Genomic DNA, 15409 nt, shown 5'->3' with positions numbered 1-15409 from the left:
CAAGAGACTGACTACCATGAATGAAACCTTTAAAAAAAGTATCCCATGTTTCTCCACCCCACCACAATTTGGGTAATTGACTAATTCAGCTGTTTTACACCAGACTTCTCACTGTCCCCTTTTAATCAGGACAATCTGACATGAAACAGAACAGCTGAGTTAAAGGGGAAACAGTACACAACACTCTCAAGCCAACAGAAACTTTCCCAGTTGAGCTTTCACCCTTTTTAGCTCATTGCATAGAGTGGTTTAAAATACACAAGGAAAAAAGAAATTGTTAAAAAAGGGCATTCCAGATTATAATTCACTCATTATAGTTTTTATTTTTCTGAAGAATACTAAGATGACTTTTACTGAAACTTAATGTTCCTCTAAGATTTAAGTCAGCAATTACTGAAATATTTATAAATAGTGGTCCCCTGTGACAGTACATGGGTATTTCAACAAGTTAGAACTAGTTCACCAAGATGCTTTAGTGGAAATTACTTTGCTTCTTTTTATCAGGTAATCACTGTTCAATCCTTCCATGCCATTTTATTTGGTGACTAAACTTCCTTATGTAATGAGAAAAGTGAAGAAAAACCTACAAAAATCAATGAGTTGATAAGCAGCATTTTCAATTACTTTCCATTAGCTTTATTACAAAATCTGCATATTAAAGCAAAAGTACATTAGGACCCTATTCTAACAAACTTCTGAGTGCTGAAACTCTGATGTTATCAATGGGCCTGGTCACCCTAAAGGTCATAATATTCTCAAAGGCTACCCCTCTCAGTTTTCCCTCTCACTGGCATTTTAATTTTAAATGGAACCAGTGTGTGCAGTATCTTGAATATAATGCCAGCTAGTAACTGTCTCGGTAGCTTCCTGGACCTGTCTTGGTAGCTTCCTGGACCGTCAGGCAGGGAGTGAGGCAGAGTTCAATTTTAATTAGGGTGTGTGTTTTAAAAAGAGGCGATGAGGGAACAATCTGGCTGGAAAAGTCTACAGGGTGATCAGGACTCAGCCAGGTGAGCAAGCTTCTCATACAGTTCCTATCATCAGCAATTAAATTTATTACCTTGCTATTTTGAGAATCCAATACAAGCGTCAAGCACTCAGTTATACCACAGTTGGTTACAAAGTAAAGCTTCCCATACTTTGCATAAACCTCAGAAAACCAGACCATGCTGTGTTACTGTGAAATTTTTCCAGGTTCATAGTTAGTCACCTTATGATTTTTCGTACTGAGGTTAGCAAATTTTTGCCAATTGCTCTTGAGTTAGAAACAGTTTCAGCTTGGGGGTCATGCTCATTAGGAACTGGATTCAGCCTATTCAGGCTCATTTTATATAGCACACCTAGAACCAGCAGACAGATAAAACTTTTACTGTAACAATCTGGGATGGATTTGAGTCAGGAGTCTCATTTTCTGGTGCTGAAATAGGACCAAAAGGATGTGGAATGGCAAAAAAAAAACGGTCGCAGAGTGGTGTGAGCAGAAGCCAGCCTCCATTTCAACTGGGGGCCATTTAACAGGGTGCAGGAAAGGCACTGGTTGGAAAACCCACACTGATCGAAAGGCTCAAAGTCAGGCCTATAATGATTTTCACGAGGGTGGGCAAGCATTAGAGGCTCTCCGTGACCCCACCTAGGGGGAAGAGGCAGAACGGCCATGGAGCTGGGACAGAAAGAGAGGGAGCTTCCTGAAAGATAAGTTAGAAGATTTTTTGGAGCTTAAGGGTGGCAATGGAAGCAAGTGGAGGGAGGTTAGTAGGGGCGGGGGGACAACTTCATAGAAGGGCCAAATTTTGGGCAGGCATCTGAGTGCTAGCAACTGAGGCATTTATAAGCGATCAGTGGAACTCATGAAAAATGGTGGCTGAAGCAGAGCCTTCAGTGGGCCCACTCCAGAACTATCCTGCCTCGGTCGCCATTTTGGGTCTGCTAACTGAGATGACATACCCACCTCTGGCACGCAGCGGGGTCTTCCACTGGGAAGCCGGCAGTCTGATGACAGAGATGGGATTAGTCCCACCTCCAACATGAAATCTGGCCCCAGGTCTCAAAGCTCGAAGGTCAGCATTTAACCCATTACAATTCCAATCCAAAAGTACATAATTTATAAATATACCGCTTATAAATTATCCTGAATTCTGTAAGAAATTAACATTTGAAATATTTGCTTTTGCTAAATGTTATTCATCGAGGGACGAAATCTACTTGCATAGGCATACTTTTAAGCCAATACACTTTATAGCAGGTTTTATTAAAGCGATATAAATGGTGATTTTACTCCTTCTGTCTAATCAAAATGGGATGGTAAGAGTTAAAATAGATGTGATGGATTTCTCGGCCCAATTCTGCTTTGCCACCATATTTTGCAATGTCATTAATTGAGAACATAGGACACCAATATAATTTAGAAAGTCAATTAGATGAAGCATGCTATGCACAATTCATTCAGTTGAACCAGGTGGTGACAAGGAATTGGTTCAATAAAGGTGTCAAAAATTATTTTTACAGGGCCAGGAGGAGCCCAGAAAGAAGAAATAATAAAATTAAACAGATAACTACTTTTACTGAAAAAAGAGACAGCATGTCCCTTCTGCTGTTCGCAATGGGCAAGGCATGAACTGTACCCTACCAGCCCATGGTTGCAAAACTCAAAACACAATGTCTAACATTAGATGTGATTCTGCAATTGGATAACATTTGTTAAATAATCCTCAGTGTGTTAAAAATTACACTGACAACCAATTTAAGATTGTCAGTCGAGCTCGTAGTGTGGTGCATTTGCGTGTACTTAAGCTACACATATTAATACACAGGCCCTGTTCTTTGCAGACAGAAAGAACACACATTGCGCCTGTTTCAGCTAAACAAAATATGTGACAGCCATTCGCTGGTTCATTCCCCAGGGGAATATTTGACCAATCAGAGTCAAGCTGCCTGTTTTAAATTTCGAACAATGCTTGGCAGTTAACTGTCAGTCACAATCAACTGTGCATTCTCCATGGCAAAGCCTCTACCAATCAGAGTCCACTTGCCAACTAATCAGTACTCTTCTCATACAGCATAAATATGATGTTTCCCCTTGTATTTTCTTGTGAATTATCCTGATGAGTGCAAAATGAAAAGCTTCAACAAAAAAGTCTCTTTCTTCAGCAAAAGTCGAGTTCTGTACTACCAAATGACTAGATCAACTACTATGTTATTACAGCTTTTACCTCATAGCCTAATCGTGCTGCCTTCTGCAGCAGTGTTTCGCCAGCATTCTTATTTACTATCAGCTTTCGTGTTTCAGATTGCGACTGTTGCCCTGTGGATGTCTCTGCTTGAGCAGATGGTGACTGTGAGATTGTTGTGTGTTTTACAGGAGTAACTGAAGATGTCCGCTTTTTCCAGTGGGATAAATAATCACGTTGCTTCTTTGGTGATGGGCTCCAATCAGAATCCAGCATTGACGCCGAGCGCTTCAGGGACCGATTTTGCCTTACTTCAATCTATTACAAAACAATTACTTAATAGATCAATCAAGGAACAAAGAAAAGAATTATATACCATAATCTTATCAAATAACAAAAATTTAAAAAGTTAATTAATAAAAGTTAAAAATTAAGTTAAAAGTTTAAAAGGTAATTTAAATAAAAGGCGAAATAATTACACACTAACATGTTTAACTTTTGTACACTAATGTTGCACAGCATCATTTCTAGGTTTAAATCTCAAAGTTTTTATTTGCTTTTGTTTCACTAACAAATTAAGACTTTAAAATAGTGTAACCTAAAGTTTTATTTGATTAAAATGAAGAATCTATTCTTCATGTCAAATAAACAATTTTAAAACCTCACCCATCTTTTTGTCATCCCAGACTGAACTATTTCTCATACTCTCCTGGCATCCTCTACTCTCCATAAACTTTGGCCCACCTTTAACTCTGCTGCCATATCCAATCCCACATCAAATCCCACCCGTTCATCACTGCTGCCCTCACTGACATGCTTTGGTTCCAGGTTCCCCAGTGCCTCAAAATTAAAAATATCATCCTTATATTTTAATTCCATCATGTTCTTACCTCCCCCTAGCTGTTACATCCAGCCATATAACCCATCTGGACTCTCCACTCCTCTGACTCTGGCCTCCTGCGCATTGCCTATGTCCTTCATCCCATCTGCCTTCAGTTGCCTGGTCACCAGGCTCTGGAATTCCCTCCCTAAACACCTCTATCCCTTTCTCCCTCTAAGATTCTCCCTAAAATCCACATCTCTGACCAAGCTTTTGGTCTGCCGTCCTAATGTCTCATTTATTAGTTCAGCATCTTTTTTGTTTGATTGAGCATCTGTGAAGCACCTTGGAATATTTTCCTACATAACAAGCTCTATACAATATAAGTTGTTGTAAATTGCTTACCTTGTGTCTTCCTTGGTTACTTGCACCTTCTTGCGCAGACTGGGGTCCACTAATATGCTTTGTCTTGCATTTACGTTTTCCTGATGGTTTTTCTGACTGATACTGACTTGGAGATTCTTGTGTGTGACTCAAATTGAGAGCCCCTGGGCTACAAGACTCTTTACGTTTCCGTAAACTTCCTGACACAGGAGTGCTGTGCCTGTCACTCAGATTCCAATCAGTACTGGGCAATTTGCCTGAAGGAGCCATCCTCTTTCGGGGTGAAGTGGGAGGTGTCCATGTTCCTAAAACAAAAACTGCAATATAGTTAGCTTGACTAGACTTCAGCTCTGCTCTAGATCTGTAAGCTCCTAAGAAACTGTATCCTGACTGGAACCCAGAATGCCTCAGTAACAATCCATGCTTGGCACCCATGCAACATGATCTTTTTTAGCACCAAATGTCTAATAAAGATGCTTTACAAGAGTGAATCTAACCATCACCCCTTGATATTCAATGGCAGTACAATTGCTGAATCCCCCACTATTGATACCCTGGGGATTTACCATGGACCAGAAACTGAACTGGACCAGCCATATAAATATGGTGGCTACAAGAGCAGGTCAGCGGCTGGGAATTCCAAGGTGAGCTCAGGGGCCCAATTTTATTGTTCTGACACAGGATCAAATGCATGTGGGACTCCTAACTCTCTAAAGCCTGTCCACCATACAAGGCATAAGTCAGGAGTGTGATGGAATACTTTCCACTTGCCTGGATGAATGTAGCTCCAACACTCAAGAAGCTCAGCACCATCCAGGACAAAGCAGCCTGCTTGATTGACACCTTGTCCACCAGACTAAACATTCACTCCCTCCACCGTCAATGCGAGAGGACACAAGTTCAAAGTGAGGGGCAGGAGGTTTGGGAGGGGATGTGAGGAAAAACGTTTTTACCCAGAGGGTGGTGACAGTCTGGAAGGTGCTGCCTGGGAGGGTGGTGGAGGCGGGTTGCCTCACATCCTTTAAAAAGTACCTGGATGAGCACTTGGCATGTCATAACATTCAAGGCTATGGGCCAAGTGCTGGTAAATGAGATTAGGTAGGTCAGGTGTTTCTCACATGTTGGTGCAGACTCGATGGGCCGAAGAGCCTCTTCTGCATTATGTGATTCTGTGATGCACAGTGGCAGCAGTGTGTACTATATACGAGGTGCACTGCAGCAACTCATCTAGGCTCCTTCAGCAGTTCCTTCCAAATCAATGATCTGTCACCTAGAAGAACAAGAGCAGCAGACACATGAGAATACCATACCTGCAAGTTCCCCTCCAAATCAAACACCATCCTGACTTGGAACTATATCACCATTTCTTCAATGTCGCTAGATCAAAATTCTGGAACTCCTTTCCTAACAGTACTGTGGGTGCACCTACACCATATGGACTTCAGCAGTGCAAGAAAGCGGCTCACAACCACCTTCTCAAAGGCATTTAAGGGTCGGCACAAATACTGGCCACGAAAGAATAAAATAAAAGTGGTCTAACTGATCAACTACAATATTCTTACTTAACCCAAGAGGTGCTTGTTGTTGCACCCCAACTAAGAAGCAATGTTGGCAATATGCTCAACAATTGAGACATGAACTGTCAGCACACTACACATACACAATTAAGTTACAAAGGAAATTTCTATATCCTCATCCAGCAGTCTCTGCTCCTCTTCCTCAAACTTCTCTTGAGAAAATGGGGAAGTCTCTCAGCCCTTCTGCAATAGAACCACTTGTCTAAGGCAACTCAGTCAAAGCCACAGAACGCACAAGTGCCCCAGCATCCACCAGTGCCTTGGCCACTACTGGGACTGAATCCTCCAAGATTATGCTTGTCATGGTTTGGTGCCTAGAGGGGAGGGATTCTTTAACAAAGTTGTGTGTGTGTCCAGGCAGATTTGCAGTGCTGAGGATATATAAAAGAAGATCTTGAAAAAAATCCTACAAAACAAGACTTTGCTCTTTCTCGTATGAGAAATATGCTTATGTCAGTGGTTTAGTTTTAATTTGTTGTAGTTTGATGTTAAGAGTCAACCTGCTTAAGTATTAGTTCTGGAACAACAGAATTTGCTTTAGGTGGCACCACATACAAAGTTGGATTTTATGGGGTGCTGTGGTCACTGCCATCCCCTGGCTAAAAAGTCAGTGGCGAGTCAGCCAGCAACTGAACACACAGGGAGCAGCGTTAATTGTTTTAAGGAAAGACTGCCACCCCTGTTTCAGAAGGAAGTCCTGCATTAGAGAACAGCAGACCAATCGGATGGATGGCAGCTCTGTAGTCACAGCAGCGCCAGGCGGGAATAGTGGCCACTGCTGGGGCCATAGGCAGTCTTGACGAAAAGAAGCCCGGACTCAGAGGTTAGTCCAGGGTATTGTGGGGGCTGGGCTGGCAATGCCCACGATGGGGATGAGGGGTGTGGGGGGCTCAGTTTGAAAGGTGTGGGCTGACAGTAAAGGGGGAAGTAGGGTGCCTTTGATGGGCATCGGGGAGCAGCAAAGGAGGTTCCCCCCACACTTGCCCGAAACCAGCCTGCCTGTCTAAAGCTGCCGGGCTTCCTGCATAGTGTGCGCCTCTCCCATTGTGGGTAAAATACTGGTGGGGGCAACGTGAGGCCCTTAGTAACCATTAATTGGCTACTTAAAGGCCTTAATAGGCCCAAAGGCAGGTGGGTCATTTGACGTCTCCACTGCCAAAAACCCCCCCCACCCTATAAATTTTTATAAGCCACCCACCTTCAAATCTGTCTGTGGGGGAGTATAAAAACTAGCCTACTGTATCAGCATTGGGAAGCAATGGAAGTGCCTAAATGCCATTTAGACAACATAGTCTCTTCCCTAGAGTCATACTATTGAACTACAGAACCATACAGCAAATCCAAAGGTTGGGCCAATGCTGGAAATCGATGAACATGGTTCAGAAGTTCCCAACTTTCCCCCAGCCATATAACCTAACAAGGTATGCAGCTCAGCTGGTACATTTTGCCTAAATGCTGCTGAAACATTCCCTGCCACATTCAGTTCTCTGGCTGGAGAGGGGATGAGCACTGAATTCTAAGGTCTCTTGATACCAAGAGATAATCGAGTTTCAACGTTTTTTTAGCCAGGATAATTTCCCAGCCAAAAAAAACATCAAACTTCTATGCTGGATTTTGAGTGGAGCACAGTTTGAAGAGTTGTTCGGCAATAGATGACAGTAAAAACAGATAATGTGAATTGGTCACCAATAAGGATTAGTGACATCCAATATAGATTTTAAAACATACATTTCTAAAACTGGTAAGGCATAGAATGCTAAAAGACATTGAACTTTACCTGTAGTAACTGCTTTCCGTGTTTGTATCCCCGTGCTTTCTTGATTTTCCTGCCCTTTGTGTAAAGGTATTTCAGAATCCTTCTCATTTTTTAACTTCTTCCTACTGGTTTTTATTTGTGTCTTGATCGTAGAGTTTTGCTTATTACTAATTTTACAATTCCTATCAGTCTCTGCTATACAACTCAAGTCATGTGGTTCCAATCTTTCCTGTTCACCCACTTCAGTTATCAAGCTGTCAGTCCTTCCCACCTCACTCTCTTCTTTGGTCTCTTTATCTTCCGTTGTAAACAGCTCCTGACCCCTTGAATTATTTGCTTTTACATCATCTTCCACTTCCTCATGCATACGCTGACTTTCCTCCAATGTACTGTCCGTCTGGTCACAGGTCACATGTACAGATGAGCCACAGAAACTTTCTGCAATACACAAATTAAAAACTCCTTTGTAATGTATAAAAACATTTTAATCTTCCTGGGGTTTTAGATTATATTGCCATAATCTGCAGCTGTGTATGACCAAGTTATTTTCCTGTGACTTTGCAACCATGTCAAATGCCCTTTAGGATATTGATGCTGTTTCATTGCATTGTTTTTCATGACCAGCTGCCTCTGCAACCTTTTAATCAACTCACCTGGAAATCAAACAGACTTTATGGTCCCAATTTTCTCCCCTTCTCTCTAAAGGTGCCAGCTCTTGCTTGGGTATGATTTCACAGGTGCCAGCAGCCTTCCAACACCTTTCCCAAATGTCCATGTGAGCCTGGAGAGTGAATGTTGGCAAGTATAGGTAAAGGCAGAGGCAAATTCATTCTGTAGTTCACCTCACTGGAAACTTGTCATAAAGGCAATAAGGGCCCCAAATTCCAGGGTCCTCCTGCATTGGGGCACGATTTTCAGCTGCCTGTACCCTGGAGTTGGATCCATCCCTAATTGGGATTTAAGACCAAGTACCGTCTTCAGGTGAAGCAGGATTAGTGAGCTCAGTATAACTGGACTAGGGCATGCAGATGTAAATCAATCCCTAAATTTAAAATTTTCAGTGCTGACATTTATACTGGAAATTACCTAGGTAAATTTGGAACATTATAATTACATCTTCAGAGCAGCTTGGCTTTCAGAAGTATTCCTGTAAACAATGAATTTTGTGATTTGATCCTGAATGTGTATTTGTGTCTGCCTCTCTCTCTCTCACAAACACACATACGCATGCGCGCATTCAGCTATAGGACAGAAGAAACAATCCATTTATTATTAACAAAATACAGCAGCAATTATAGCTTTCAAAATTCAACAATGTTCATTTTTTTGAAAAACAAATTTGAAAGAAAGACATTTTCTCTCTTCATCTGTGTCATGTGGCCATTTCTAACTATGGCCCAAAGTGAATGTGAAGCCAGTAAACTTGTTATGCCACCTATCCAAAACCAGTGCTGGAAGCACAAAACATTTTCCATTTTAGCCTCATCAGCATAATTAGAATAAATGGTTGAGTGTTCAATGTGTGCTAGTGGAAGCTTGCCACACCACAGGAAGGGGAATCTGCCAGCTCTGTGAGAAATTTGAGTTGGAAAACAGTGCCAAAAGGGGCAGGGGTATGTTAACCTGTGGCTAGTAGTGAGCTACACTGTTCTTAAAGAGCATCCATCCCCACAAAGATGTACCAAACCGTTTTTGGAGTGACTTCCAGTGGTCCCTATAAGGGCTACTGGTTAAACTGTTTGTCACCTGGTACAAAGAAGAAATTACAATTTATGTAGGACTGTGGTTTGCAAATCAAAGCAGCCTCCCACCAATTTTGGGAGGGCATTCTATGTACCCATTTACAGGAGAATTAAGGGGGATGTGGGCAAAAGAGGCAACTGAGGTGCACCCTTCTGATATTCCGCTGCTTGCTTTTCAGTTGAGAAATGGACAAGCAGTAGTTGGAATCTGACATCTGTTGGCAATTAGGATGCTTACATTTTTTAACTGGCAGCACAAATAATAATTAGAGGTTAATGCCTTCAAAATTCATTGCCTCAATTTTAATTCTACCCCTCTCTTTTTTAAGTGGATCGTTAAAATCTACCACTTTGACCAAGCTTTTGGTCACCTACCCTAACATCTCATGCAGCCTGGGGTCAAATACTGCCTGATAACACTTCTATGAAGTGCCTCAGGATGTTAGTGGAACTATATAAATGCAAGGTGTTGTTGATTAGCTTTTTTAAAATAATACAATTAAGAAAGACAGTAGGGAATTTTAAACACTCTGGTCTCCAGGAAAGGAATATCTCCATTTCCCACACTAACCTTCATTTTAACCTTCTTGGTTTTGTAGTGGATGAGGTATATTAATGCAAATTGCAGTCTCATGATGCACATAGGGCTCTGATGACACTGCAATACACTCTCAATCAGGGTGTTCACTGTGGTCACCCATCAGGTAATGTTGAGAAGTCGGTCTGACTATCCAATATTCTTCTAAAAATTGGTGCCTACTTTTCATATGGCCCATTTCTACATCCTCTTCACTAGCTGGTAGCTGCTTTCCACCAAGCTGGGTGAGAGCTGACTGCCAGCATTCAAATGAGATCCAAAAGTTAAAATTTACCTGTCCTCCCAACAAACATACCCATTTGGGGTTAACTTCTGCTAATTTCCTGCAAAGAGCCGCTAAGTTCAAAGAATACAGATTCGGAAAATAATGACACATCTATATTGCTGTGATACAGTGACGCAGTGCAAATGTTGATGGCTTACTTTAGCGGCACGTTCATAAATAAGCTTACATTGTCGAACAACCATATATCTTCAATATAAAGATTGCGTATCCATTGTGTGGTGTATCCATGGGATCCCCTCTAGGTCTATCGCTCGTTAATGTTTTTGTTGGCTTTCACGAGAAAAGCATTTTTCATGAAATAAGCCCTAACCTCCTACCTTCTACATATTTCCGATACGCTCCATCCCACACTCAAATTCACTTTTGAGATGGAGCAGTCTAACATGCTCATTTTCCTCGACATGCTAGTTCAGAAATCCGCTAGTGGGTTTTCCACTGCTATCTACCTTCACTGGTCAATATACAATTTGTAATTCAGATAGCTCCACGTGCTATTATATATAGCTATAATCTTGTAAATAGTACCCTAGCCATTTGCTCGGTCACTTTGCAAGTATGATGCAGAAATAGAGCACATCAAAGCTATCTTGCAGGACAGTGGCTATTCTCGTCAGATCACTGGTCACTGTGCATCATGTAAACTCCCAAATGGGCCAAAAGCTGCCACTTTTGGACCTGTAAAGTGCCCAGTTTACCTCAAATTACCCTAAAAAGCCAAGGTGTCTAAAAAATTTGAATAGGTTAAACAAGTCATCTCACATTGTTCCTATGCAGCGGCTACATGTGTGGTATTTTCCGCCAATAGAATGGCGTCATCAGTCCAAAAAGACGTTCTGCCTGCCACACAATTGAGCGACACAAATATGGATTTCAGTGTCAGTGTTCCAATGATTGGCTGATCGAATCAAACAGCATGTTCCTTTTGTTGCTCATAATAGGCAGAGTGCAGACCATACTCAACCAGTCCATGCTTGCAAAACCCAAAACAAAATGTCTATTGTTAGGTGTGATTCCGTGATTGGGCAGCAGGTGCTGAACAATCCTGAGTGCACTAATAGTTACACTAACAAGCAATTTAAAATAATCAGTCATGCTTATAATGTGGCTCACTTATACTTGCTAGAAGCAACATATATTCTTACGTAGGGACCTGTTTCCTGCAAACAAAAGGAATATATTCAAGTTTTGCACTTAAAAGAAAATTCTGCGGGAGCTTGGAGAGCCTATTGTTCCCCGTTGCTTTCACCATGACAACACCTCGGCCAGTCAGAGTGGACTTGCCAACCAATCAGCAGCACCCTTTTCTCCTGTAGTATAAGTTGTGATCGTTTGAAATTTGGCATTCTTGCATTTGTCCTGATGAGTGAAAAGCTTCGGCAACACGTCTCTCTTTTCAGCAACATTCATGTTGTTTTTGCTACATGCTTCCCTGATTACCATATTTAGACATCCCCCTATACTTCTTCACAACCAAGTCAGTAGGTAATGGCTACCTAGTCTTGCATCCATAAAAGACCTACAGGGCTGAACTGCTGCCCCGACGGGGGTGAAGTTGAAGGGTGGGTGCACACAGGCGCACTTCCGATCGGTGCCTCCAATTGGGGGCACGGCGCCATTTTATGTGGGTGGGCCAATTAAGGCCTGCCCTGCGTGAGGTCCGCATGGAGGCACTATGCGCTCCCTGTGCGGGCAGGGGGGGTTTACCAAAATTGAGAGCGCGCTCTTTTGTGCATTCACACGAAAGAGCGCACTCATCTCCCTGAGGCTAAATGCAGCCTCAGGGAGATCGGATCAAAATGTAAAAAACCTAAAACCAGAAAAGTAAAATTTCCCTAACATGTTCCCTCATGTGACAATGTCACATGAGTTGGGACATGTCCATAATTTTCACAAAAACTTTATTAAAATGTATTAAAACCTATATGAAACCTCATCCCGCCTGTGGATGAGGTTTCATACTTTTTCTAGTTCGCGCTGGGGCTCCTGGCTTGCCAGCCAACCTTGAGGTTGGACAGGCAGGTCCTTTAATTACTTAATTGACTGTGTCAATGGCCTCAATTGGCCATTGACAGGTCGCGGGCGCATAGCTGATTTTGCTGCGCCCCCGCCTTTCTGAAAATTTAAATGGGGCGCGGTGACGTCAGGGATTCCCCCCCGACATCATCCCGCGTCATTTTACGTGTCGGCGAGCGGGCCCCACCCCCGCTCGCCGACGTGCAAAATCCTGCCCACAATGTTTCTACTGCCTAATCATAATCACCCTTACTGCTATAATTGCATCTATATCAAAATTGCAGCTTCTTGTCCTTTCCCATTTTCTCTGTCTCTCTAAAGATGCAATAGCCTGGAAGATTTAGCCCAAATATAAAGCCCAAAACAGATCTAATAAAATACTACCTCATGTGTCTTCTCATGAGTCCAAAGATGCAGCCATTGATATAATCTACAATATAACTTACGTACTTTGCTACAATAGCATATAATGTCCCATGTGTTGTAATTTTTATTATGAGAACAAAGCTGCCAATGTCATACCTGTTGTGGTATCCACATATTTCTGTGAAAATTTCTCTACAATATGGATCAAGAGCATTCTAGTGATTCTTGCCTGGTCTTGCACAATTACTACTTGAAGAAATGTTTACTCACCTGACTGACTACGAGTTCTGGTTTTCAGCACCACTGGAATGAAGTCCTTAAAACTATTTTTCCCTTTTCTTAGAGAAAGATCTGGGGGAGAAGGAAGCAGAAGCAAAAACTAAATGAAATAAAAACATTTTCAGATTTCATGCAATAATTAACCTCTTCAAGCTCTTTAATGCTTATCAAGGTAAGGGATGCTAGTGCTGGGAAATGGAACATTTCCCATTCTATCACCAAAGTATCATCTCCCCAGGGCATGTACACAGAGCTAGGTGCCAAGTAAAGCTGCAATTGCTCTGCCTCAGAAATGCACGCTAAATTCAACCTCAAAGTTGTACCCTACTGAATTTTTCCATTTTTCATATTGTGTTGAGCTGATGACTAAAATGAGAAAGCAAATTAGAGCCAAATTTCCTTGGTGACTAATTTTAGAATTGAGGATAAAATTCAAGACAAAGAGATGAGACTAAGAGTAAAATTATGCGTAGAGTTTAAAGAACACAGGCTTTGGTATAGATTCTGGAAATTGAGGCAGACATATGAGGTCTCAGAGGTAATTCAAGCAATGGTTAATTATTTTTTTTGTCTGTAGTTTATCCAAAACTGAAATTAACATATGTCCAGAAATTATGATTAAAAAAGACTGAGCTAAAATTAGCAATAAACCTCTTCTGAAGATTATAAAGAGCATAATTTTTTAGCTCAGTGCGGGGGCAAGTGCCCAACATACTCGAACATAAAATACAGCATGATGACATCAGGCAAGCATTCCAACATCGTTGCACACTCGTGTGATATATCGGTCAGCATGCGCATGCCTACCAACAATTAATAGGGCTATTAAGTCCATTAACAGCGCAATTAATGGGATTTTTTGCTGCCCATCCAACCTTATGGTTGTCAGGTGGGCAAATCGGCCAGGCAGCCTTTATATTTTTCAGAAAACCTCATCCAAGGGTGGCATGAAGTTTCTGTCATTAAATAAAATAAAAATTGTTGGACATAATTCTAATGTTACATATGTTGAGGTGACTGTTTCTGATGTGTGGACATTTTTTCCTGGTTTTTAAAATCTTTATATTTTGTATTTAAATTCTTCAGCTCCCTGAGGCAGCTCTCTATCTTCAGGGAGCTTTCATTCCGTGCTCCCCATGCTCGTGCTGACTTCAGCGCACGCCCTCCTCCCACCCCCAACCCAGGCAGCGCTGATCATATCAGTGCGTGCTTCACGCTGGCTGGCTGTTAATTGGCCAGCCACGCGAAATCGTGGTCGGGGGCCGATTGTTGTCAGCAGTCCATTTCCCGACTGCTCCTGGGCCTGCCAATCATGCCTGCCTGCCAAGCTGAAAATTCTGCTCTAGGAATTTACAGCATAGAAACAGGTCATTCAAATCAACTGGTCTCTGCTAGTATTTACACTCCACACCTTTCCATTCCTTTCTTGCTCATGCATTAATTTAGCTTCCCCTTAAATGTATCTATGCTAGCCATCTTAACTACTCCATATGATAGCAAAATCTACATTCTGACCACTCTCTGGATAAGGAAGTTTCTCCTGATATTTATAGTTTTGGATTCACCCACAAGTGGAAACATCTTCATTACATCTACCCTATTAAACCTCATCATAATTTTAAAGATCTCTCTTAGTTCACCCCTCAAGTTTTCTTTTTTCTAGAGAAAGTAGCCCAACTCGCTCTGTCTTTCTTAATAATTATAAATCTCTTCATTCTGGTATCATCATTGTAATTTTTTCGACGCCTTCTCTAGTGCCTTTTTAACCTTTTTTGTAATGTTGAATTATAGAATGATGCAGACAAGGACGTTGTTCAACATATTGTACTTGTGGCAGAGACCAGGGGCTGGATTTTATACACCCCCACTAGGTTCACAGCAGTGAGCATGTAAAATATGTTGACTGGCTAGCCTGCCACAATTCTGCCCACCCCTGAATCAACCTGCATAATATGCCTAAATCAGCAGTCCACCTGCCACATGTAAATAAATATTAAACGTTCATTAGGACAAACAGATTGACCAGCAGCTCCTGAGGGCAGGACTTCCTCCCACTGAGGGGAAGAAGTCCCACACTCACCACTTCTACCTGTCCGCAGCGTGTTATGGCTGTTGGGGGGCGGGGGGGCTTTCTCAGGGTACGTTGGCTTCCGACTGACTTTTCTTTCGGATGAGTGAGCAGTCCACCCCCATCCCCCACTCCCCCATAAAATGCAGCCCCAGAACTGTACACAATACTGTACAACAACCAGTATTTACATAGCATCTTTAACATAATAAAACATGCTGAAGCATTTCACAGGGGCATTAGAAAGCAAAATCTGACATCAAGCTACATAAAGTGATATTAGGGCAGATGGTCAAAAGCTTTATTAAAAAGGTAAATTTTATGGTACATCTTAATGGAGGAAAATGAGGAAG

At 41.9% G+C, this 15409-nt stretch overlaps 1 protein-coding gene across 9 annotated transcripts in view; it reads right to left on the bottom strand.

Annotated features, from left to right (window-relative positions):
* The window catches only part of bcorl1 (BCL6 corepressor-like 1), a 301883-nt gene that overhangs the window by 73472 nt on the left and 213002 nt on the right, over window positions 1-15409 (bottom strand). For all 9 annotated transcript variants that reach the window (XM_041195890.1, XM_041195882.1, XM_041195881.1 and 6 more), the window contains 4 exons: window positions 12980-13060; window positions 7726-8142; window positions 4393-4676; window positions 3210-3485 (listed from right to left, as the gene is read on the bottom strand). In XM_041195890.1, the coding sequence (XP_041051824.1) occupies window positions 3210-3485; window positions 4393-4676; window positions 7726-8142; window positions 12980-13060 (1058 nt within the window). The remainder of the gene's footprint in view (window positions 1-3209; window positions 3486-4392; window positions 4677-7725; window positions 8143-12979; window positions 13061-15409) is intronic.

Source organism: Carcharodon carcharias, chromosome 9 (assembly GCF_017639515.1).
Source record: "Carcharodon carcharias isolate sCarCar2 chromosome 9, sCarCar2.pri, whole genome shotgun sequence".
In the NCBI taxonomy this organism is placed as follows: domain Eukaryota; kingdom Metazoa; phylum Chordata; class Chondrichthyes; order Lamniformes; family Lamnidae; genus Carcharodon; species Carcharodon carcharias.
This window is presented reverse-complemented; position numbering and strand designations above follow the sequence as displayed.